Source organism: Humulus lupulus, chromosome X (genome assembly GCF_963169125.1).
Source record: "Humulus lupulus chromosome X, drHumLupu1.1, whole genome shotgun sequence".
NCBI classification, from domain to species: Eukaryota; Viridiplantae; Streptophyta; class Magnoliopsida; order Rosales; family Cannabaceae; genus Humulus; species Humulus lupulus.
Window position 1 is genome coordinate 235,808,893 of NC_084802.1, and position 23,393 is coordinate 235,832,285.

Below are 23,393 nucleotides of genomic sequence, written 5' to 3' on the forward strand. Positions count from 1 at the left end.
CTACTTGTCTGTACCCCTGCCTGAGGCGTGGTGGCAGGTGTATTGGCGCAGGAGGTAGTGGTGTCAGTTCTGACCTATGGCCGTAGACGTACGGACCATGATCCATACCCCAGCAATCTCACTGGCACTGGTATCCGTACTTAGTACGTGGTCGTACAAATATGTCTCATTCGACTTGTACCGAATCTCCTAAGCATAGGGACTTCGAGGTGTGAAAAAGGGGATCCTTGGTGCCCGTACTGGCCGTGGCGTTGAGTAGGGGTTTTGGGCCCATACGCGTCAAGTCACGGGGTGTCGGCCTCCTGAGAAGATGGTGGGCTGATGGACCTCCCAGGGCGTGCGCTCGTGGGACCTCGCGCGGCCTCGCGCATGGGGCGCCATTGACGGCCTCGCAGCCTCCCATGGCCTCGCGCATGGGGCGCCATAGACGGCCTCGTAGCCTTCCTTGGCTCCGCGCATGGGCATGGTGGGAGTGGCCCAAGGGCCTCGCGGATCGGTGGCCTCGCGAGGCGGGAGGGCCTCGCAGATCGGTGGCCTCGCGAGACGGGAAGGCTTCGCGGAACGGTGGCCTCGCGAGACGGGATGGCCTCGCGGATCAGTGGCCTCGCGAGACGGGAAGGCTTCGTGGAACGATGGCCTCGCGAGATGGTATGGCCTCGCGGAACGGTGGCCTCGCGAGACGGGATGGCCTCGCGGATCGGTGGCCTCGCGGATCGTTGACCTCGCGGATCGTTGGCCTCGCGGGACGGGAGGGCCTCGCGAGACGGGAGGGCCTCGCAGAATGGGACTGCCTTCGCCCATATGATGGCCTCGCCTGTTTGATGGCCTCGCGGAATGGTGGCCTCGCGAGAAGGGACGGCCTCGCCCATTTGATGGCCTCGCGGAAGGGTGGCCTTGGGGCTCTGCTTCGGCCTTATATTTTCTCTTGATGAGATTATGAGCATCAATAGGGGCCTAAGCATACACTTTGAGTCTTTTATGGGCATGGAATATTGAGCATTCACAAAGGCCACACTTCATGGCTCACTAAGTGATGCTTCCCCTGGGACAATCTCTCAGTTTCACAAGACTTATAGGTGTGAGCCTGATAATGTGACTAAGTGACCTCTAGCCTTGTATTTTCACCATGTACTGGGGATTTTTTTCTTGGTGGATTTTTGGCATCCACACTTCCCCCCCAGTCTAGAGGGAGGCCTTTAGGCGTTCTTGTAGACTCTTCCGTTCCTTTTTATTATTCTCTTATTCTTCTTCTCCTTTTTTTTTTCTTTTTTTATATATTTATCATGTTCGAGGTCCTTTGGAACCCATGCGAAAGGGGGTTCGATAGGTCCCTCTATGGTGCGCCTTGGTTGCACCTATAAGGATATATTGACCCCTTGGGTTCTAGTTATCCTTTTATATATCTTCGCGCGTGCTTATTATATCTTGCGAGAAGCGTCCTTCTCGTCATTAGGCATAGTACTATTTTTGCAAGCGTCTTCTTTGAGACCCTTTTTGCAAGCGTCTTCTTTGAGACCCTTTTCGGAAGCGTCTACTTTGAGACCCTTTTGGATAGCGTCTACTTTTGAGACCCCTTTTGGAGGCGTCTACTTTGGAGACCCCTTTTGGTGGCGTCTACTTTGGAGACCCTTTTCGGAGACGTCTATTTTGGATATGATTTCCCCTCGGATGGGGACTTTCATGGCTAGAGGGTCTTCGTTCGATCTCGAACATGGTTAGCGACCCCTCTAGCGCGATGCCCCCCTTCTATCTGGAATCCTCAGACATAGTGGTAGTATGGCCACTGGAGGAAGGTTCGCTTTCTTCGACATGGGAGTTTCTATGGCCCTCTTCCACACGTATGTACTTCTGTGCTCTCTCGAAAAAGTCGTCCAGATTCGAAACTTGTCTTTTGAGCATGTTACTCCATAACTTGCTTCCTGGACGAACTCCGGCTGTAATAGCCATCTTGAGCTCCACTTTGGTTAAATCTCCCACCTTTGTTGCTTCTATACTGAACCTATGGATGTAGTCCTTCAAACTTTCATTCTCGCCTTGTTTGATGTTAGCGAGGCTGGTAATCGGCATGATGTAGTCACATGCTGTATGGTGTTGCTAAAGAAATTCATTAGAGAGTTGTTGCCATGACTTGATTGTTCCTGGTCTTAACCTCCTGAACCACTTGTACGCCACTCCTTTAAGAGTAACAACGAAGCAATGACACTTTGCTCTGCCGTTGACCCCTCTTAACCTCATCAAGTTATTGAAGGAGTCTAAGTGATACTTTGGGTCTGTAGTACCCTCGTACGGAGTCATGCGAGGCTCTCTGAAGCCAATGGGCATTTGTTCAGCCTGAATCTCCCTTGTGAAGGGTGAATCACGGTCGAATTCTCCGTCATTCATGCGCCCCCCAAGTGCTGTGGTGATCTTGCCCCGAGGGCTTCACGTTTTGGTGCCTAGCCCCCTCCACTTTTTGCATAAGGAGTCTTGCGGGGTCTCGGGCTGATCCCTTGCCTTGGTTGTGTCCCTCGGTGGAACCGCGGGGGGTACATCTCTTACTTCTGACCTCTCCCCATGGAGCTCTTTTCTTAGGCCAGGGGGTGCCTCTTTTGAGGGGACTTCGACCTCGTTCTTACGACCATCACCTTCCCCCCGCCTTTGCTCCTGGGGACCTTTTGTTGGCCTAGGTCCCCCCTTATACTTTGTCTGGGGGGTTTTACTGGCGGAAAGTTGGGTTCCCCCATCATCTACGGGGACAGTGCTTTCCCCTTTTTCCTGCTCCTTCCCTTTACGCACAGGAGGGGGTGTGCTTGACTTTCCTCGCAGTAGGTCATTTAAAACCTCTTGAATGTTCTCTATCTGGGTTTCCAGCCTTCGAGTCTTTTTATGTATCTCTTGAATCTCATCCCTGTAGAGGCGAGTCCTTGAGCTTGAACTTACCGAACGTACCCCGGGACTCTTGTTTGGCCCGTGCGCTGATGGACCTGGGTCTTGGTGGCCTGAGCGTGGTGCTACTGGGGGCTGGTGAGGTGAATGCACTGGCGGCTCCAAATGACCTCCGTCGGGCCGGATGGTCGGGGATGATAGTTCCTTCTCCTCCCTTGGGGGAAGAGACTCCTCCGGTCTGCCTCCATGTTTGGGCGGAGGGGGGTCTTTCTGGGCAGCCCTCCTCCCCACTTCATCCCAGAGAACCTCATCATCTTGTAGTTGCCATAGGTGTTTTGAACGTCTTAGCATCTTTCTTTGCTGGAAATAATGGAAGAACGCTGGCTTGATGCTTGTTCTTCCCACAGACGGCGCCAAACTGTTGACGGTGAAATCTCGTCAACGAAATTAGATCGGAAAACTCAAAGGTAAGTCAGGTGATGTTTATATAAGAACTAAGAATAAACTTTAAGGAAAAGTAAACACAGATAAATGATGGAGCAAGTCCTGGTATATTTCTCAATAGCCTCTCCTTACAATGGATTTTCCAACCCCCTTTCAGGTGGTCTTAGAGTTCCTTTTATAATAGGCTCTAATGGCCTTAGGTACATGATGATCCAGGGGAGCAAGTGGTACATACGTACCGTATTAGAGGGATGGTTTCAGAGGTAGTGGTTGTACATCCCGTACAGGAGCAGGTGTCAGGGGGATGTCTCCACTACTTGTCTGTACCCCTGCCTGAGGCGTGGTGGCAGGTGTATTGGCGCAGGAGGTAGTGGTGTCGGTTCTGACCTATGGCCGTAGACGTACGGACCATGATCCATACCCCAGCAATCTCACTGGCACTGGTATCCGTACTTAGTACGTGGTCGTACAAATATGTCTCATTAGACTTGTACCGAATCTCCTAAGCATAGGGACTTCGAGGTGTGAAAAAGGGGATCCTTGGTGCCCGTACTGGCCGTGGCGTTGAGTAAGGGTTTTGGGCCCATACGCGTCAAGTCACGGGGTGTCGGACTCCTGAGAAGATGGTGGGCTGATGGACCTCCCAGGGCATGCGCGCGTGGGACCTCGCGCAGCCTCGCGCATGGGGCGCCATTGACGGCCTCGCAGCCTCCCATGGCCTCGCGCATGGGGCGCCATAGACGGCCTCGTAGCCTTCCTTGGCTCCGCGCATGGGCATGGTGGGAGTGGCCCAAGGGCCTCGCGGAGCGGTGGCCTCGCAGATCGGTGGCCTCGCGAGACGGGAAGGCTTCGCGGAACGATGGCCTCACGAGACGGGATGGCCTCGCGGAACGGTGGCCTCGCGAGACGGGATGGCCTCGCGGATCGGTGGCCTCGCGGATCGTTGGCCTCGCGGATCGTTGGCCTCGCGAGATGGGAGGGCCTCGCGGAATGGGACTGCCCTCGCCCATATGATGGCCTCGCCTGTTTGATGGCCTCGCGGAATGGTGGCCTCGCGAGAAGGGCAGCCTCGCCCATTTGATGGCCTCGCGGAAGGGTGGCCTTGGGGCTCTGCTTCGGCCTCATATTTTCTCTTGATGAGATTATGAGCATCAATAGGGGCCTAAGCATACACTTTGAGTCTTTTATGGGCATGGAATATTGAGCATTCACAAAGGCCACACTTCATGGCTCACTAAGTGATGCTTCCCCTGGGACAATCTCTCAGTTTCACAAGACTTATAGGTGTGAGCCTGATAATGTGACTAAGTGACCTCTAGCCTTGTATTTTCACCATGTACTAGGGATTTTTTTCTTGGTGGATTTTTGGCATCCACATTAGGCATGACCATAAGTTTGCCAGGACGCTTTAGCGTTCTTGAAATTGATTATGTAGGGTTCGGATGGGTCCGGAACCCTAATTCTCTATATGCTTTGTTTGAAAGTTGATCTTACTAAGCGTTTTCGCTTACCTAGTTGTTTCATGTTGTAGGTAAGTGCAAGGGCAAGGCAGAGCAGTGAGCGCTGGAGTCTTCCTTGCAAATGTACATGTGGACCGACCTTTTGGGAAGCCGTTATATTTTTGGAAATGTTGTGTAATTTTCCTAAACTAGGCTCACTCTAATCTTTATATAACATGTTTGTAACTAAATGTTAAGTATGGCCATACGACTTTTTAAAAAGTTTTTTTTCTATGGGTTTTTGAGACATTTTGTTAAATGAAAACATTTATATTTCCGCATTATCGAGTCTTGAAAATCCGGGTCGTTACATGGCCGAGCGAGGCCATGATGACGCGGCTGGGACTTCGCGCATCACAGGTTGATCCGAAGTTGCCGTCAAAGGATGATTGGCCTTCACGGGATCTTTTATGGGCGCGGAATATTGAGCGTCCACACTATCCTCTTGCAGTATTCATTGTGGCCCCTTAGCTTAGCAGGGCCAAACCTTGTGGCTCATAATGTGTTGTTTCTCATGAGATGATCTTTTGTATTCAACAAGGCCTACAGGCTTGAGCCCAAAAGCATGAATAAGTGACCTTTATCCCTATGTTCAAACCAGGGACTGAAGAGTTTTTATTTGGTGGATTTTTGGCATCCACATTTACTTTAATATTGTTTAATTGTTGTTATAGATTTTCGTTAATCATTTCATACAATTCAATCCACTATTAATGATTCATAATTAAATCTAGGATAAAATTATCGTTCTACCCCTTTATATTATCTATTTATCCTTGAGTACCATTAATTTTACTAGTGAACAATTAATTCGTAAGCTAAATTAGGAATTTGAGCTTAGTATATGTTCAATACCAAAACTTAACCTTTAAATGAACTATTATTCAATTCTTCAAAGACGAAGGTGTAGATTTCGTACCAGTATATTATGTCCCGAGCCATGTAAACCAATGAGCCCCTAAAACAAAAGTTTTTCGCTTGATTTTTTTGACAAACCCTAAACGAGTGAATCAAAGGACAAAATGATGCAAATAGGAGTTCATAACAATTTAAGGATTTAGATTAACCTATATGTGATCATCAATTGATATGTTTGATTAATTTTTTTTTTGATAAATGTTATTTGATAAAGTATTAATTATATATCAGATCCAATTTTGTACATTCAAATTATATATAGCACCTTCACTAAATTGTCATACTACACTAGTGATTCGAATCTAGGTTACATATATTTGTAATACTAGTGAACCGCACAAAAAATATTTATCAAAAGATGTCTTTTAACTTTAATTTAGAGTGAACTGTTTAAATTCATACCCTACAACATTAATCCTCTTTTACCAATACAAGTTTGTAGTTGCATTAATGAATTTATGAATTTTCTTATCTGTATAAAATATTATTGAAATAATAATAATGTTGACACAATTTTTTGCCAACAATGGATTAAGAAATTTAAAAATAGAGATATTAGGCTTTTGCTAAACCATAATTGGATAAATAAAAAGGATTAAGAACACACACACTTCTTACGTGGTTCAGTGGTTAAAATTCACCTAGTCCACGAGTCACTCTTATTAACTTGTTTTGTTCTCACCGTAAATTTTTTGATGACTATTTCACCAGAGTTTCAGTATACAAAAATGTCGATCCTTGTAACGCCCTAGATAACCAAGAACGTTACACTGTATATTTAAAACAGTGCAAGACTTGCTATTCAAGTCATTTAAAAAAAATGTGAATCTAATGTCATCAACGGTAGGAATAAAAGATTTTGGTCATAAACAGGTTATTTTCAGAAAAAATGACAGTTTAATACATGGAAACTCAAAACAGGGTTACATAACATATCTACAAAAATACCAGAAGTTTTAAATAACCCCGGCCACTCTAATGGCAAAATACACATTTTAGGTTTCCGTCCCTGTACAATCCCTCGACCGTGGCGGCCGAGCAGCTGACAATGTACACCTCGCCCTCAGAGCTCTCCAACTCATGGTTGATCCAATATACCCTTGTCTTTACCTGTACCACGTAGCACCCGAGAGCCGAGGCCCAGCAAGAAAACATGATATCGTAGCAAGATCAATATAAATAACCAGGTATTCCATAAAATGTAACCATGCATTCAACAATTCATAACATTTTCCTATTCAGTGATAATAATCGACAAGTCCCAACTTGTCATCTAGATAATCAACATTTCATATTCATCAAATTAACATTAATAATCACATTTATAGTCAACAATCTATCACAACCATTACGCAATATTCAGGGTCAGCGCCCTTAGGCCGCATTGTAATGACCCAACTACTCTAGACCTTGGACCATTACTAACTTCTATACAAAACTTACGAAAACATACATTTGAAATAACATATCTTTATTTCAGAACTATAAGGTAAAGGCTTAAAACTATATAAAATTCATAAGTATGACATTGGGATCCCATTGTTAGAAACAAAACATAACTTTGACATAACCAATTGCGGAAAAATACATAAAAAATCATAATTAAAGAGACTTCATCCTCGAATTGAACTCTCGGTCCTTCGATTCCATTCCGCCCCAATACACATCCCCAAGCTTCCAAGAACCTTTCCCGCCACCAAAGCTATTTTCCTGCACATATAAACATAAAGGAGTGAGCCTAATGCCCAGCAAGGAAAATCTAACACGTAAATCATATACATAAAATTCACATCAACATATACTAAAACATATCATAACATATGTCACATATACTATAATGGCCATTATTACTTGGGGTCCCATAAACTAAACAAGTCATATGCCCATTAGATTTGTGGGGCTTGCTAGCTAAGCAAGTCATATGCCCATAAATTTATTGGGGCTTGTTAGTTATACAGGTCATATGCCCAAGTCTACAAACATACATAATATAACATATAACATATACATAACACTTACATCACATAACATAACATATAAAATCCTATCTTATTTTCCTTACCAAAAGTACCAGGATATGAGAACAGGTTTGGGACTTTGGAACACTCCTAAAAACCATAAATGAAAGGGTGAGTATACTGAAGAAAAAGGAATGAAAAGAATGGACGAACTATACCATCAAGAACATACTTACCAAAAACCTTATGTTCAAGATCTTAGATTTCCTATCTAAGAATAAAGAATAAAGTTAGGGTGCTGAGTAGAAAACTATAAGAACTTAAGGAAAACAATACCAAAATGAACTAGAGTTTGGAATACCTTGAATGCTTCTATGACCAATCTAAACCTTGAACCGAAATGTGCTATAAACATTACTTCCCAAGTGTTTGGTAAGCTTATAATGATTAAGCTTATAATCCCAACCCAAGTGTTTACACTCTCAAAAATAACCTAGCAGCTTGCAGCCTCTGAACTTAGCTTGATGAATGAAAATATGGCTGGGTACTAGGTCCTATTTATAGAGTTCAAGAATGAAAAGATCTTCATTTAACTTGAATAAAATAATGACTTTTTAAGTGAAAAATATTTGAATTATCGTTCAGCAGAGGCTGAAGACTCGGTAATAAAGATGCTGGACTTATCAAGAGGTTAAAGATTACAATGAGAACGTTTTCAAAAACATTCAAAAATATACTAAGGGAGCCGATATATCGCGAGCATGCCCAAGGCTCGTTGAGGTGATCGTGCGAAGTTATGAGTTTTTCGTATCCCCGTACTGCGATATATTGCCCCTATAGCTACGATATATCTGCATACGCTGAATATTTAAACACAAAATTGCACAATTTCAGCTTAATTTGAATTAAGTAAACAGCCTTGACTATGTCCTCTAATGTTTTCAATGCTGCTGACAGACCCTAGGATATTAAAATATTACTCTTAATAAACTTATTCTTCAAAAATACTTAATTATCATTAAACATACACATGACAAGTGTTACTTTCTTATTGGGTCTATCTAAACCTTATAATATAATAAATATCACCATCAATATCAGACATATCAATCAAACCTTAGGTTAAAATTAATATTCTTAAACTATAGGTTAAACTTAGAAAATCTACAAGTGTTACTATGAGTGTCCAATTAAATCCCGGTCTGCACCAAAATCCACAGTCATAAAAATACTACTACTATTACCATTATACAACTATCTAACTAGCTAAGTAAAGTTCTTGGACTCTACACGCACCCTCTATTTAACCCACTGTCTTCGGTTCACATAGGCCGCCCCCAATTTTATAACAACTAACTCTGGCCAGCTTAACCGAGCTCAGTGATTAATAAGCTATCCTCAGCTACCAGTGGCTGAGCCGCGCCCTGTGCGCATATATTGATTCCGACACTCGTAGGCCATTTATCATATGTCCCCATGGCATAATACCATCTCATTACATCATATTAAAGTATAGGGAGTTCTTAGTCCCATTATATTCACATAGTTTATCACAATCATCTTACAATGCACACAAACATAGGGAACAATTAGTCCCAACCTAACCACATAATCGGGTGCAGTTTTCTTACCTATTGTTCGAGCGAGAAATACGTTACGAACGACCCTTGAGAATGATCGATCATTTGATCCCTTAACGGTCACCCAGTAATAACCAAATATGGAATCAAATTAATGAAGATATCAATAAATGGGTCTTAACCTAAACCTCACTCCCGAGACCCCGAATTGTACCCAAACGGTGAGTAGATTCGATCCCAAGCCTTAAGGATTGAAACCCCGAGCCAAAAGCCCTTAAAAGCATCCAAAATATGCATTTGAGAAAACAAGGTAGCGCTACAGTACTACCCCCCTAGCGCCCCAGAGCTACAACAAGGGACATTTGGCCCTGGCTAGCAATGTAGCACTACCCTATTGGCGCAATAGCGCTAGGATTAAGCAGACATGGCCCTGGTACTTCCTCCTTCGAATTTTCCATTTCCAACCTGATTCAAAAGCCTCCAAACACCATTTAAACCCCTAATTGAACCCAAATACCATATATACTAGTCCTAGGCATCATAACCTAACCAAGCTTCGCCAAAAGCCCCATTGAATGCTTAACTTTCAAACCCAAAATATTACCTAAACTTATTAATTAAATAAAGCAGAAAACCAGAGTTTTAATGGTTAGAATCTTACCTTAAGCTCGGTATGGACTCCTCTTCAATGATGGAACAATACCCTAGATCCTCAACACTTGATTCCCCAGCATAATTCCTCAAAAGAAGCTTCAAAAATGAAGAAGAAAAGGAGAAGAAATGGTAGTCAGTTGAAGCAAGAGGAGGTGCTCTGTTTTCTTAAATCTTCTACAACTTTCTAGTTTTAAGTATTGACATATATCCTTAAAGGTAAAAAGACCTAAATGCCCTCAAGTTTAATTAAAGTCTTTAACAGCCACCAAGGGCAAAATCATCCTTTCACACCTATCTCGTTAACCATAATTAACATCCTCCAATTCCCGTTATTCTCAATATTCTCGGATACCAAAAATTCATATCCTGTTACCCCTTAACTCTCGGCAACGCTCTAATCACCAAATTACCCCGGGACTCACCCCGAGCCCCGAACTTAATCCCGTTATGACCAAATCGCTAACTTATACTCAAAGATCGTCTCATGCCGAACAGCTCGAACAAATCCACATTATAATGTGGCCTCAACAAAAGCTTAACAAAATGCACACAATTATACAATTATGCCCTCAACGGGCCAAATTACCAAAATTTCCTCATAACAAATTTTATACCCGTATGCATGCATTTATCATCATATAATAATATGATCCACATAAACATGCATATAATCATATAATGGCACAATAAATAAATTATGGCCCCCTCGGCCTCCTAATCAAGGTCATAAACCTTATTAGGAAATTTGGGTCGTTACTACTATCCCCCCCTTACAGAAATTTCGTCCTCAAAATTTTATCTGTACTTCCTGGATAGATATTCTGCACAACTGATTCCAGTTTCCTAGGTCATTCCTCGACCCCACTGTTTCTAAAACATTATGTTAGCTCAAGTACAATTTTTTTCCTCATAACCTTATTCTTTCTATCTCATAACTAAACTGGCCACTCCACATAGAATAACTCCATTTTCAGCTGCAGATCTCCATTACTCAACACATGAGTTTTTCTAACCCATGTCCTCAACATGGAGTATAAAGATACTTTCCAGGATTTAAATAGTCTTGATATTCTAGGGTCCAACTTGCCCTTGTCTTCTCACCCCTTTTTCCTTGGTGATATCCTAAGGAAGATACAATCTTCTACTTGGAACTCTATATTCCTGCTTTCCAATTCAGTAAAACTTTTCAATTTACTCCGAAAAGTGAGCCTCCAAGCTCTAACCTTTTAATAATCTTAACGATCCCCTGAACCACCTTAAGATCCAAATATAACATCTTTATTATCTCATTCCAACGAATGGGTGATATACATTTTTTATTATACCTCATTTCATCAAGTTTCCTTCCAATAACTGGATAATTCCCTCTCTCTATCTCTGATTTACCATCAGTCTGAAAATTAGCAACCGTACCAACTTCCAATTATATAATTATCGTCTTCCTTAACCCTTTCAAGACCTGGAAGTAAAACAAAGTCCTTATTCAATAAAGTAGACCTTGAATTCCATGAAGGTATACTATCTATCTCACATAGAAATTTGAATACTGATCAACTGTGTAACTTGTCCTTACTGATAAAAGTGAATTCACCCCAAATGCTGGTCCATAACGACTCGACCATCTCTTGCTGACCCACCATCCTGGTAGCCCATTGCGAAACCCATCGCGACGATTCCTTCTTCCCATTATAAAATACTCAAAGACTGCAATAGCCTTACTAGTTTCTGATACCTTGTCCCAACCTGCTAACAGGTTGAGAGCTTTGTAAAATATTCCATTATGTCCCTCTCCATCCCTGGCCACCAGTATAAAACCTTCAAACTCTGGTACCTTTTCCTGATGCCTGGATGAAAAGACCAAGAGAGTAGTATGAGATTCTTCCAGAACTCCCATGTAATTCCGGTGTCCATCAGATTCCAAATCTGATCCTTATATTACATTAAACTTATACCTAACACTATAAAATCCTTAGCTAACCCAGTTAAGACTTTGCCTTCAATTCTTTCCATCTGGGGTTTATTGAACTGTTTTTCTTTGATCCTTTATGAGATAATAATTCCAAGTATCGAACTGGCCACCTAGCCCACTAGAAACTTCACTCTAGTTCTAGTCGGATCCTTTAACCAACATCATGCATAGACAATCACCTTTTTCCTGTCACTGAGGTGCCATAACAACTAACAAACTGATTCTGACCTGTGAAAAGACGTAGAACTCAACCTGAAATACATGTACCACCATGCCTGCCTAAGGAAACTCCCACTCCTAAGGCGTTCCTTAACCTTGGCAAATTTCCAACCAAGAATACATCACAACACCGTCGACCAAGTATGACAATCACAAATCCAGTTCAAATAATCTTTAAATAATCTGTTCACCCATTTCACAAAAACAATTTGGCATTGACCAAATCATCAACACATGACTCAGCATCCCCAGTGCCCTTATCTAATATAATAATGATCTTCTGCATTCTCCCTAATCTCTAGCTAGTAATAACCAGATCAAAGATCCCTAGCTATCCCTGATCTCTAGCTGGTAATAACCAGATCAAAGATCCCTAGCTATCCCTGATCTCTAGCTGGTAATAACCAGATCAAAGATCTACCTTGAAGAACATCATCCTACTCAATAATTGAGCCTTTAGTTCTTATAGCTTTGTTGAAACCGTTCAATACAACGCCCTAGATCTGATTCCACCCCTGGCACTAATACAATCACCATTCTATCTCTTTGTGCAGATGTACCCTTGACAAATTCCTTGGAAACTTATCCGGGAACTTGCAGACTAATCCAGACTGTCTTGATCCCACTGGTACAACCTAAGTAGTGTCCATCACACTACGCATCCCCCTGTAGTAGATCTCCAACTCTAATTACAAATATCATAAACACAGTGCCAACTACTGCAAGGATTTCTTCCTTTTAATTCAAGAGTTACTATTCTTTTTCTTGCAACCCATCACCACCTCATACTTGGCTAACCATTCATATCCAAAATCCTTACGTTGTTGTTGTCTTCGAAGATGCTGTGGGTAGTAGCTGATATGTTCACCAGTCTTAATGTGCTTCCGATCAAATTTCTTCATATCTGATCTCTTCCATTCCTGTAATATGACCTTGAGTACCCTTGAAAAATGACGTTAATACCTCCTGAAACCTTATCTATGACTCTGCTGCCTCAGTCGTAATATCATCATTGTAGTAGTCGCTCACATTCTAGTTCTAGCTGGGGAGTAGTTCAACACATCGCTAATGAACCTGAATATAACCCATTCATGTCGTTCCTGGATTCTCTGCTTGTCGGACCTATTCATGTCATTGAAATATAAAATGATTAGGAACCTTTACTATTAATCTATCACACCCCACTCGGTAGAAGTAATAATTCCAGAAATGTCTCTTTCCTTGATCCTTATCTTGTAATAACCAGATCGATGATCTACTCTTGAAGACATTGTCTTGTCTTGTAATGGGGCATTTAAACTCTTCATCCGTAGCATGCGATATCAACGAGTCCCATGATACAATGCTTTGTCCAATCCACTTCTATGTCACATACTTCTTCAGGTGAACCAGTGATTCCTTAAACCAAACTAATATCATTCTTCATAACGTCTCTGATACTAAATCCACCCATGCCCAAATCCTGAATCATACCCAACAACTTCTTGTATACTCAGCTGAATCCTTACTAACCAGTTTAGTCCGATCATTATACTTCAAGTAATGTCCCCTTCTTCAATACGTTAGCTTTTCTTTAGGCCATTATCAAAGCTCTCATATGACAAGCTCAACCACTTCCCCTATGAACCCCTTTACCTCATATTCTAAATCCTCCTTATAGAGTTACTAACCCTTGCTCAATAAGTACTCACATCTCAAGCCCCACGTATAACAACCTTGAGATATGTACCTCATATCTAAATCTCTTCTGAGTGACACGCAACATTGAACTTTTCCAGCTCATTATCTAACAAAAAACAAAGACTATCAAGTCCATTGGTCACTTCCGAAGAAATAGTCTCGGGCCCTAAATGTAACAAGGCATCCCAGTCTTGATGGCCAACCTGTGAACTAGACCCCCTTCCTGTCAAGACCAAGAGCCATAGAACCATCAAGGGTTTTCCTTTCTTTTTTCTGATCACCGAGTAGCCACCCTTACTAAATTCCACGAACGACAATATCATCATTTGTATTCCTCATATCTTAAATAACAAGGCCCTCTCTACTGCCCAAGCACATATAACCATCTTAGAGTTTAACTCATAAATGGCTCATCATATCGCTACATCCATTTGTACCATAATCCAAAGTGGATTAATCAATCCACCAAACTCAATAACATATACTGTCGCTATCTTACCACTTTCGACATCCTTCTGCCACAAATGCCCAATACAACTACTCTGTCTCAATTTGTCCTCCTCATATTATCAAGAACGGGATTAGCCATACCCATTCACTAACCAATTCCTGATGTAACGCCCTGGATAGCCAGGACCGCTACACTGTGTACTTATAAAGGTGCAAGACTTGCTAACCAAGTCATTATTTTAAAAACGTGTCACTAAACATGTAAGAGCTAGGGTTAAAAAGGTTTAGGTCTCAAAAGACTCATTTCATATATTTTAACTATTATAAACACGGGATCCCATAAGAAAACAGAGTTAGAATAAGTTTATAGACTCCCAAAAGTACATGAGTATTCACTAGCCATACTAAGGCAAAACAGACAGTCTTCAGGTTTCATGTCCTTGCCTAGACCTAAACCGTGGTGGCCAAGCACCTGGCTATCCACATTCCGCTCGCTGAGCTCTCCAGTCAAGGCTAGTTTAATTTGACCTTGCCTTTACCTGCACCACGTAGCACCCGTGAGCCAAGGCCCAGCAAGAAAACATCTTATACAACTTAATCAATGATAACAGACAATTAACCATTACGCATGTATTCCCATCAGATAATCCACAATAGATATTCAGCACATACCATCAGATTCAAGATACAATCTATCACATATAACACTCATGTCACATAATATTCAGGGCCGACGACTTAGGCCGCACCCTCTGTTTAACCCACTGACTCTGGCCCGCTTAAACCGAGCTAAGTGCATAATAATCTGTCCTCGGCTACCAGTGGCCGAGCCGCGCCCTGTGCGCTAGTGAAACCCCTGGCACCCTTAGGCCGTTGGTTCACTAAATGGCTTGCATGGCATAATACCATCTTTTCAAGTGTTTACAATAGGGAGCCCTTAGTCCCATCACATATATTCAACTAGGTGCAGTTTTCTTAACTTTAGTCTGTACGGTTATTGAATTATGAGCAATGCCCCTTAAGCACAATCCGTTCCCGAGCCTAAGCCTTTATCACCTAGTCACAACCAAAGTATAGGGTTTCATTAATTCTCAAATATAGGTTTCCGGTTACAAAACTAACTCCCGGGAACCCAAATTCCACCAAGCACGGTGGTGAAACCAACCCCGAGCACACTAAACCACTTTCCCGTGCCTAAAACCCTCAAAACTCATGTGTGCAACCAAGGGCTGCAGCCCTAGCCTCAAAACAGAACCAAGACTACGCTGAACAACACACGCGCCACAGCCCTTGCCTTGGGCGCCGCGGCGCCCTCTCATGGCCAAGCCTCCTTGGCCCTTTTTTATTCTAGGGCCGCAACACTCTAGAACAGAGCCGCGGCCCTCCCCTTCGTGCCCAGAAAACCCACCATTTTTAAGCTTGAAACCTCACCTTAAACCATCCCAAAGCTCCCCGATTCATAACCAATTAATCCCAATTCCTTTAACATGACTTAAACAACATAATTCCACAGGAAACACAACCTAAAACACACTAATCTTCTCTTTTAAATTTCTGAAACCCAAGAGCTATAAACACTCAAACCAGCCATTCAAATCCAATTTAAAACCTCTAAACCATGAGTTGAAACTTACCTCTTCTGTTGAACCACTTCACCAAACCAAAGCCAAGCTAAGTCTCCATGTTTCCTCCTCAATTCTGCCTTAAGACATCAAAACCATGTTTGCTTCAACACTTAACCAAAACCCATAATTCTAACCACAGAGAAGAAGATTATATTGCTTACCTTAACCCTGACTCAGTTCTTGATTAATCTCTGAGCTAAGCCTCCCAATCCCCACCTCAATCCTCAGAAATTCCAGCTTGATTCCCTTAAGTTTTCTGTGTTTTCCTTCACTTTGTTTTCCCTTGAGAGTGAGAGAGAGCTGAGATAAAAGTCTTAGTCGGTTTGTATTTTCTAAAGGCTTCCTTATGTCTATCTTTCTCATTAAGTTAATCCCGAGGCTCGGGGTGCCGGAACCGTCCCCGAGGCCAAAATGGTAGAATCCCCCAATATTCCCGCCTAGACATCCTAACCTCAAATATATCTCCATATATTTATTTTCATGTCCCGATAGTCCAAATCGCAACACACTATCTAGACATACCCCCGACTTATCCAAAGTCATATCTTAAGTCCCGTTGTGACTTTTCCCCCTATCTGACCCTAGGATTGTCTCGAGTCGTGCTCTGCGAACCTACCCACATAATAATGTGGTTCTCACATATATCACATATTTATTTCATATTGTCACATAATATCATTAACTATCACATATAAACATTACTAAACATATAATTACTCGTTTAAATCACAATTATTCCATTAATGCCCTCCTGGCACACTAATCAAGGCCCTTAAGCCTTATTAGCGATTTTGGGTCGTTACACATGAACAAACCCAAACCTTCCTCAAAACTAGAGGATAATGTTTCCAAGGCCTTCCATACAATAATTCTTATCTGTTTCCTCCTCGAGCCAAACAAATATTGGTGCCCCGCATGGTCATGGTATACAAAGCAACTTGTTCTCCCCAGTAAACCTACTGTTTCGTCCATCTCATCTCCTCTATCAGACCTCACAGCCTGACTCACATATCAGCAAACATGTTCTGCGAATCTCAGTGGCAGATGGAGGATTCCAACCCTAACTATCATCTGTAACCCTTACTAAAACAAAACCAGGTCCAATTAACCATTCTGAGCACATACAATCTGAGTTAACCTGTCTTCACCGACTAAACCCCTCAGCCCTGATGTTCATACCCAAAACCATCCCAAGGGAAGATCTGAATAACCATAATAATCATGCACACATAAAGCATACCAAACACCAATTTACAATACTATGCATAAATGATCAAATTTCATTACCATTAAATGCACTCATACCTACTACGCCTTCCATATGCCAATAAACAGGTATAGCATACTAGTTCAATTTAAACATATAATAACCTGTAATCCATATACCAATCATTATCCAAGTATTCATCCACATGCAAGAGCAATGCTAATTAGCACGCCTTAATATCATCACACAGCAGTCAAGGACTAGGCTCTATCAATATCTCATGCACCTTATTAATCATACAAGTTAATGTACTCATACTTCATTCAAGCACTTAAGCATACAATTTCATGCATTCAATTACAAACCCTTGAGTCGAGTTTGTCTTTAGCGGCGAGTGTACATGTCCAGCCAATCATCAGGAACCCATAAACCTAGACGACTCTGATACCAAGTTGTAACGCACTGGGTAACCAAGACCGTTACACTGTATATTTAAAAATAGTGCAAGACTTGCTAATCAAGTCATTTAAACAAAATGTGAATCTAACGTCATAAATGGTAGGAATAAAAGATTTTGGTCATAAACAGGTTATATTCATTAAAAATGACAATTTAATACATGGAAACTAAAAACAGGGTTAGATGACATATCTACAAAAATACCAAAAGTTATAAATAACCCAAGCCACTCTAATGGCAAAATACACATTTTAGGTTTCTGTTCCTGTACAATCCCTCGACCGTGGCGGCCAAGATGCTGACAATGTACACCTCGCCCCCAGAGCTCTCCAACTTATGGTTGATCCAATATACCCTTGCCTTAACCTGCACCACGTAGCACCCGTGAGCCGAGGCCGAGCAAGAAAACATGATATCATAGCAAGATCAATATAAATAACCAGATATTCCATAAAACATAACCAAGCATTCAACAATTCATAACATTTTCCTATTCAGTGATAACAATTGACAAGTCACAACTTGTCATCTAGATAATCAACATTTCATATTCATCAAATTAACATTACTAATCACATTTATAACGAACAATCTATCACGACGATTACACAATATTAAGGGTTAGCGCCCTTAGGCCGCACCCTCTATTTAACCCACTGTCTTCGACTCACTTAGGTCAGACCCAGTGTTATATCCAATGACTCCAGCCAGCTTAACCGAGCTCAGTGATTAATAAGCTATCCACGGCTACCAGTGGCTGAGCCGTGCCCTATGTGCGTATATTGATTCCGGCACTCTTAGGCTGTTTATCTTATGTCCCCATGGCATAATACCATGTCATGGCATCATATTAAAGTATAGGGAGCTCTTAGTCCCATTATATTCACATAGTTTATCACAATCATCTTACAATGCACACAAACATAGGGAACACTTAGTCCCAACCTAACCACATAATCGGGTGCAGTTTTCTTACCTCTTGTTCGAGCGAGAAATACGTTACGAACGACCCTTGAGAATGATCGATCATTTGATCGCTTATCGGTCACCCAGTAATAACCAAATATGGAATCAAATTAATGAAGATATCAATAAATGGGTCTTAACCTAAACCTCACTCCCGAGACCCCGAATTGTTCCAAAATGGTGAGTAGACTCGATCCCGACCCTTAAGCATTGCAACTCTGAGCCAAAACCCCTTAAAAAGACCCAAAATATGCATTTGAGAAAACAGGGTAGCGCTACAGCGGTACCCCCTTAGCGCCCCAGCGCTACAACCAGGGACATTTTTCCCTGGCTAGCGCTGTAGCGCTACCCTCTAGGGGCTATAGCGCTAGAACCAGGCAAACATGGCCCTGGTTCTTCCTCCTTCGAATCCTCCATTTCCAACCTGATTCAAAAGCTTCCAAACACAATTTAAAACCCTAATATAACCCAAATACCATATGTACTAGTCCTAGGCATCAAAACCTATCCAAGCTTTGCCAAAAACCCCATTGAATGCTCAACTTTCAAACCCAAAATCTCAACTGAACTCATTAATAAAACAGAGCATAAAACCAGAGTTCTAATGGTTAGAATCTTACCTCAAGCTTGGTATGAACTCCTCTTCAATGATGGAACAATACCCTAGATCCACAAGACTTGATTCCCCAGCTTAATTCCTCAAAAGAAGCTTCAAAATTGAAGAAGAAAATGAGAAGAAATGGCAGTCGGTTGAAGCCAGAGGAGGTGCTCTATTTTCTTAAATCTTATACAACTTTCTAGTTTCAAGTATTGACATATATCCTTGAAGTTAAAAAGACCTAAATGCCCTCAAGTTTAATTTAAGTCCTTAACCGCCACCAAGGGCAAAATCATCCTTTCGCACCTATCTCGTTAACCATAATTAACACCCTCCAATTCTCATTATTCTCAATATTCTCGGATACCAAAAATTCATATCCCATTACCCCTTAACTCTCGGTAATCGTCTAATCATCAAATTACCCCGGGCCTCACCCCGAGCCTCGAACTTAATCTCGTTATGACCAAACTGCTTACTTATACTCAAAGATCGTCTCATGTCGAATAGCTCGAACAAATCCACATTATAATGTGGCCTCAACAAAAGCTTACCAAAATGCACACAATTATACAATTACGCTCTCAACGGGCCATATTACCAAAATGCCCTCATAACAAAATTTATACCCATATGCATGCATTTATCATCATATAATAATATGATCCACATAAACATTCATATAATCATATAATGGCACAATAAATCAATTATGGCCCTCCCAGCCTCCTAATCAAGGTCATAAACCTTATTAGGAAATTTGGGTCGTTACAATCCCCCTTTTTGTCCATTCTCCCTTGTATTTATAGGGAATTCTGGCTCGACACTTTTGGGTAACCGTGCATATATATGGTAACATACATTATTGGGTAATATCCCATTTACATAAATACATAAATGCCTATTGATTCTATGCCCCCAATATTGGGTAATAAATACATAATAATCTAAGCATTAATGAGTGGATAAGGAACCTCCGAGTCTTTTGGGATCCTTTGCTTTGTGTCAAGATCAGGCTTTAGTGAGCTGAACACTTCCTTTTTGCTGGGTATAAAAGAACTACTCTAAATTGATACGGGTCACACTCTAAATTTCACGAAGGAGATTTGGTTTTCTCGCATCTCGAACTAAGTTTTTGGCACGAAAGGCGATCTAGAGACTTTCTGGTTGCCGTAAGCTATCAAGTTTTTACTTGAGCTGCTCACTCTAGAGTTTGCTAGATATTCTATTTGCACGCTATCTTCATACGCTTGTGTTGCCAGCTGTAACCCTTGTTGAGTAATTCAGCTCGTATTTTTGGGGTAAAACATTTTCCCCCAAGCTCCTACTCGTGCTTGACGTCGCTTTTGACACACACTAGGGGCTTTTAGGCTTATGTTATGTGAAAATGTGCCTACCCACTCACTCGAGTACGAGACACATGTTGGTATGTAATAGGCGCCTGTTCGGGTTTCGAGTACTGCGACAACTCTCTTGTAAACTTTTTTCCACCGCTTGGTTTATTTAATCTAGGCCCTAGAATCTCAAACTAATCTAATCGTGTGGCCTAGTTCGGTTCCCAAAGTTTACATATAAATAGGAGAATGAGACATGAATCTTACAACCTTTGCTTTAATAAAATTTCCTCTTCTTTCTTCTTAAAATATTTTCAGAGCTTTCTACGTTCCCTCATTACCCAAAACCTCCCAAGTTATTACCTGTGGTGCTGCTATCATTTCCTCGACCGAAAAATCAACTTGTAAGTATCTTTATGCCCGGTTTGAATTTCATCTCTTATTTTTCAATAACCTTTATGAAATTTTCAAGTATGTTTTCTTGCTTTGGTTCTGTTTGATTTTATTATGGGTTTTTATTATGCCAAAAAAAAAATAGCACTATGTCTGATTAGAAATAATGCACAAAAAGAAACAGGTGAATTTCTGTGTTTGAAAGAGTATCGTCTAAGTATGTGAATGTAAAGATTTGACAGTTTTTAGGTTTAGTTCTAGGTAGTGGCGAGCTCTTCTTCCCAAAGTATGAATAAGGGTAAGTAGATTGCATTAGCGACATCTATTCCCCACTTTGCCCAGTAGTGGATAGGGAGATTGTGGTTGACTCAGGGCAATGTGAATAAAATTTTACTATGTCACAGGATTGAGTTGGGGTCTGAGGGACTTGTTGCCCGCCCTCTAATGGAGGGAGAGCGGAGATGTACTCCACTTTAGGATGTCTTTGGGGCTTGGAATGATGAGCACTTGAAGGTAGGTGCCTTACTTCTCTTGGACCAGTAGTTCGTAGAATTTTTACACTACGTCGAACTAGCACCGTTCCAGCTCCCCCCAAATTTGTACTGACTTTTAGCGGGGCTAAAATATCTATTTTGAAGCATGAGCGGGAGGTCCCCACCCCCGCCAATATTATGTATTTCTTTTGCCTCAAGGACAATCAAGAGTCAAAGGGACGAGGTGGTTGCTTCTACTATGTCACCAGATTCCCCAGCACAACCACAATCATCAACCTCCCCAGCCACCCGAATGACTACAAGGATCAATTCTTTATGTCAAACAGGTTCAAGAACTACACCCATCAATATTTCAACCATCCTGGTAAGTTTCTCAACTCCTTAAAATTTTTACTTGAATTCCTTCTCAACCAAGTTTAAACATATATAATGATCAAGATGTTACCTTGTGCATCTATATATAAGAGGATACGATGGTCAGAGACCCTTGGAGGTCAATATTAGACGCTTGCTCATATTCCTAGCAGGAAAAATTCCGGATGGTGGTGAATGATGCCACCATGGTGGCCTGCAAGTTGATCTGGAAGATCATACACTGGCCATTAGAGCTCGAGGCCCCCTCCCTGAGCTCCCTCCTCCCCAGGAACTCATCCCAGCTATTGAAGAGGTTGATGAAGAGGAGGAGGTCGTGTAGTTGGTGCACAAAGGAAAGGTTCTTGAGGATGGACAAAATCCTAACCAAGGCCAAGCTGAATCACGGGCAGTAGCTGACACCTCTGGCCAAGGTAACCCATATAAAGAAATGAATCGAGCTGCTACCAATTTTAGGCTAGTCCAATTAAACCCAAGGCAGCTCACGAGTTGACACTCGGTTGATCCAGACCTGAATGCAATTTTTTCCCCTATATCCTTTGCCCTTTTATCCTGGCTTGACTGCCCTGCCAGGTCACTTCCCTTCCTTTTCTGATCGTTAGAGTTATGACCTTTAGCGGCATTCTTTCTTGCCTTTCTCTTAGCAACACCTTTCATCCAGATTTTATTTTCCATTCTTTCAGCAATGAGGGCCCTTTCTAGAACTTGAGCATATGTACTATTGCCCCCTACTGACACAATCTCCACGTCTCTTGTTATCATAGGCTTCAAGCCTTGAACAAACCAATCTACTCTAGTTGCATTGGTTGGCACTAATTCTACTGCAAACATGGCAAGTCGATCAAACATTAATGTGTACTCCGTCACCGTCATATTCCCCTGGGTCAAGGTAGCAAATTCATCTACCGTTGACGCCCGTATTGAAGCATTGTAGTACTTGTCATTAAATGCTTGTTGAAACTCTGCCCAGGTCATTGTAGTAACATCTCCTGTCTGGGAGATCACTTCCCACCAAATTCTTGCGTCGTCTCTCAGCATGAGAGTTGTACAGGCTACCCTATCATTTCCCTCAACTAATATGAAGTCCAGAATTGACCCCATCATACTCATCCATTGGTCGACCTTCCATGGATTAGTGCTCCCTTTGAACACTGGAGGATGTTGCTTCCTGAACCATTCATACAATAGCTCTGAATTATTGACAGGTCCAGGAATAGCTACAATCAGTGCTATATGTTGTTGAATATCTTTAATTAATGGTGCTGGCTGAGCTTGTTGTTGCCTCAGCTGTCTCAGTTCCCTCAATTCCTCAGCCTGTTTTCTCATATCTTCTTGCAAGGCCATGAACTGCGCCTCCAACCTTTGGTAGGAAATATGGGGTCTTCTTCGTGCCTACTTCCCCCATTACCTGATGGAGGGTTGCCATTGTGGTTAGCTCGCATATTGGGTTTCACAAGATGCACATTATTGAGGTTGTGGTTACCCCAATGTTTCTTCGTAATGATCTTCTAGGAGGCATGATTTCAATTCGTTCTTGAAACCAACAATGTATCTTAGTGCAAATTTTCCAAATTAGGAACCAAAACATACTTTTGGTCCATCAAACAACTCATCTCCATTTACAGAAAGCCAAAATGTCTTGAGACATCCATCTTTCACAAAACCCACAAATCAAGCCAAAGAAATAATTCAACTAAAACCAATCCTCA

At 41.9% G+C, this 23,393-nt stretch overlaps 1 protein-coding gene across 1 annotated transcript; it reads right to left on the reverse strand.

Annotated features, from left to right (window-relative positions):
* Positions 1-21,522: 21,522 nt before the first annotated feature.
* LOC133806866 (uncharacterized) lies at positions 21,523-23,028 on the reverse strand. Its single transcript, XM_062244949.1, has 2 exons — positions 22,179-23,028; positions 21,523-21,608 (listed from the first exon to the last, which is right to left on the reverse strand). The coding sequence occupies exons 1-2, from the start codon at positions 23,026-23,028 to the stop codon at positions 21,523-21,525; spliced, it is 936 nt and encodes a 311-aa protein (XP_062100933.1).
* Between the last annotated feature and the right edge of the window lie 365 nt (positions 23,029-23,393).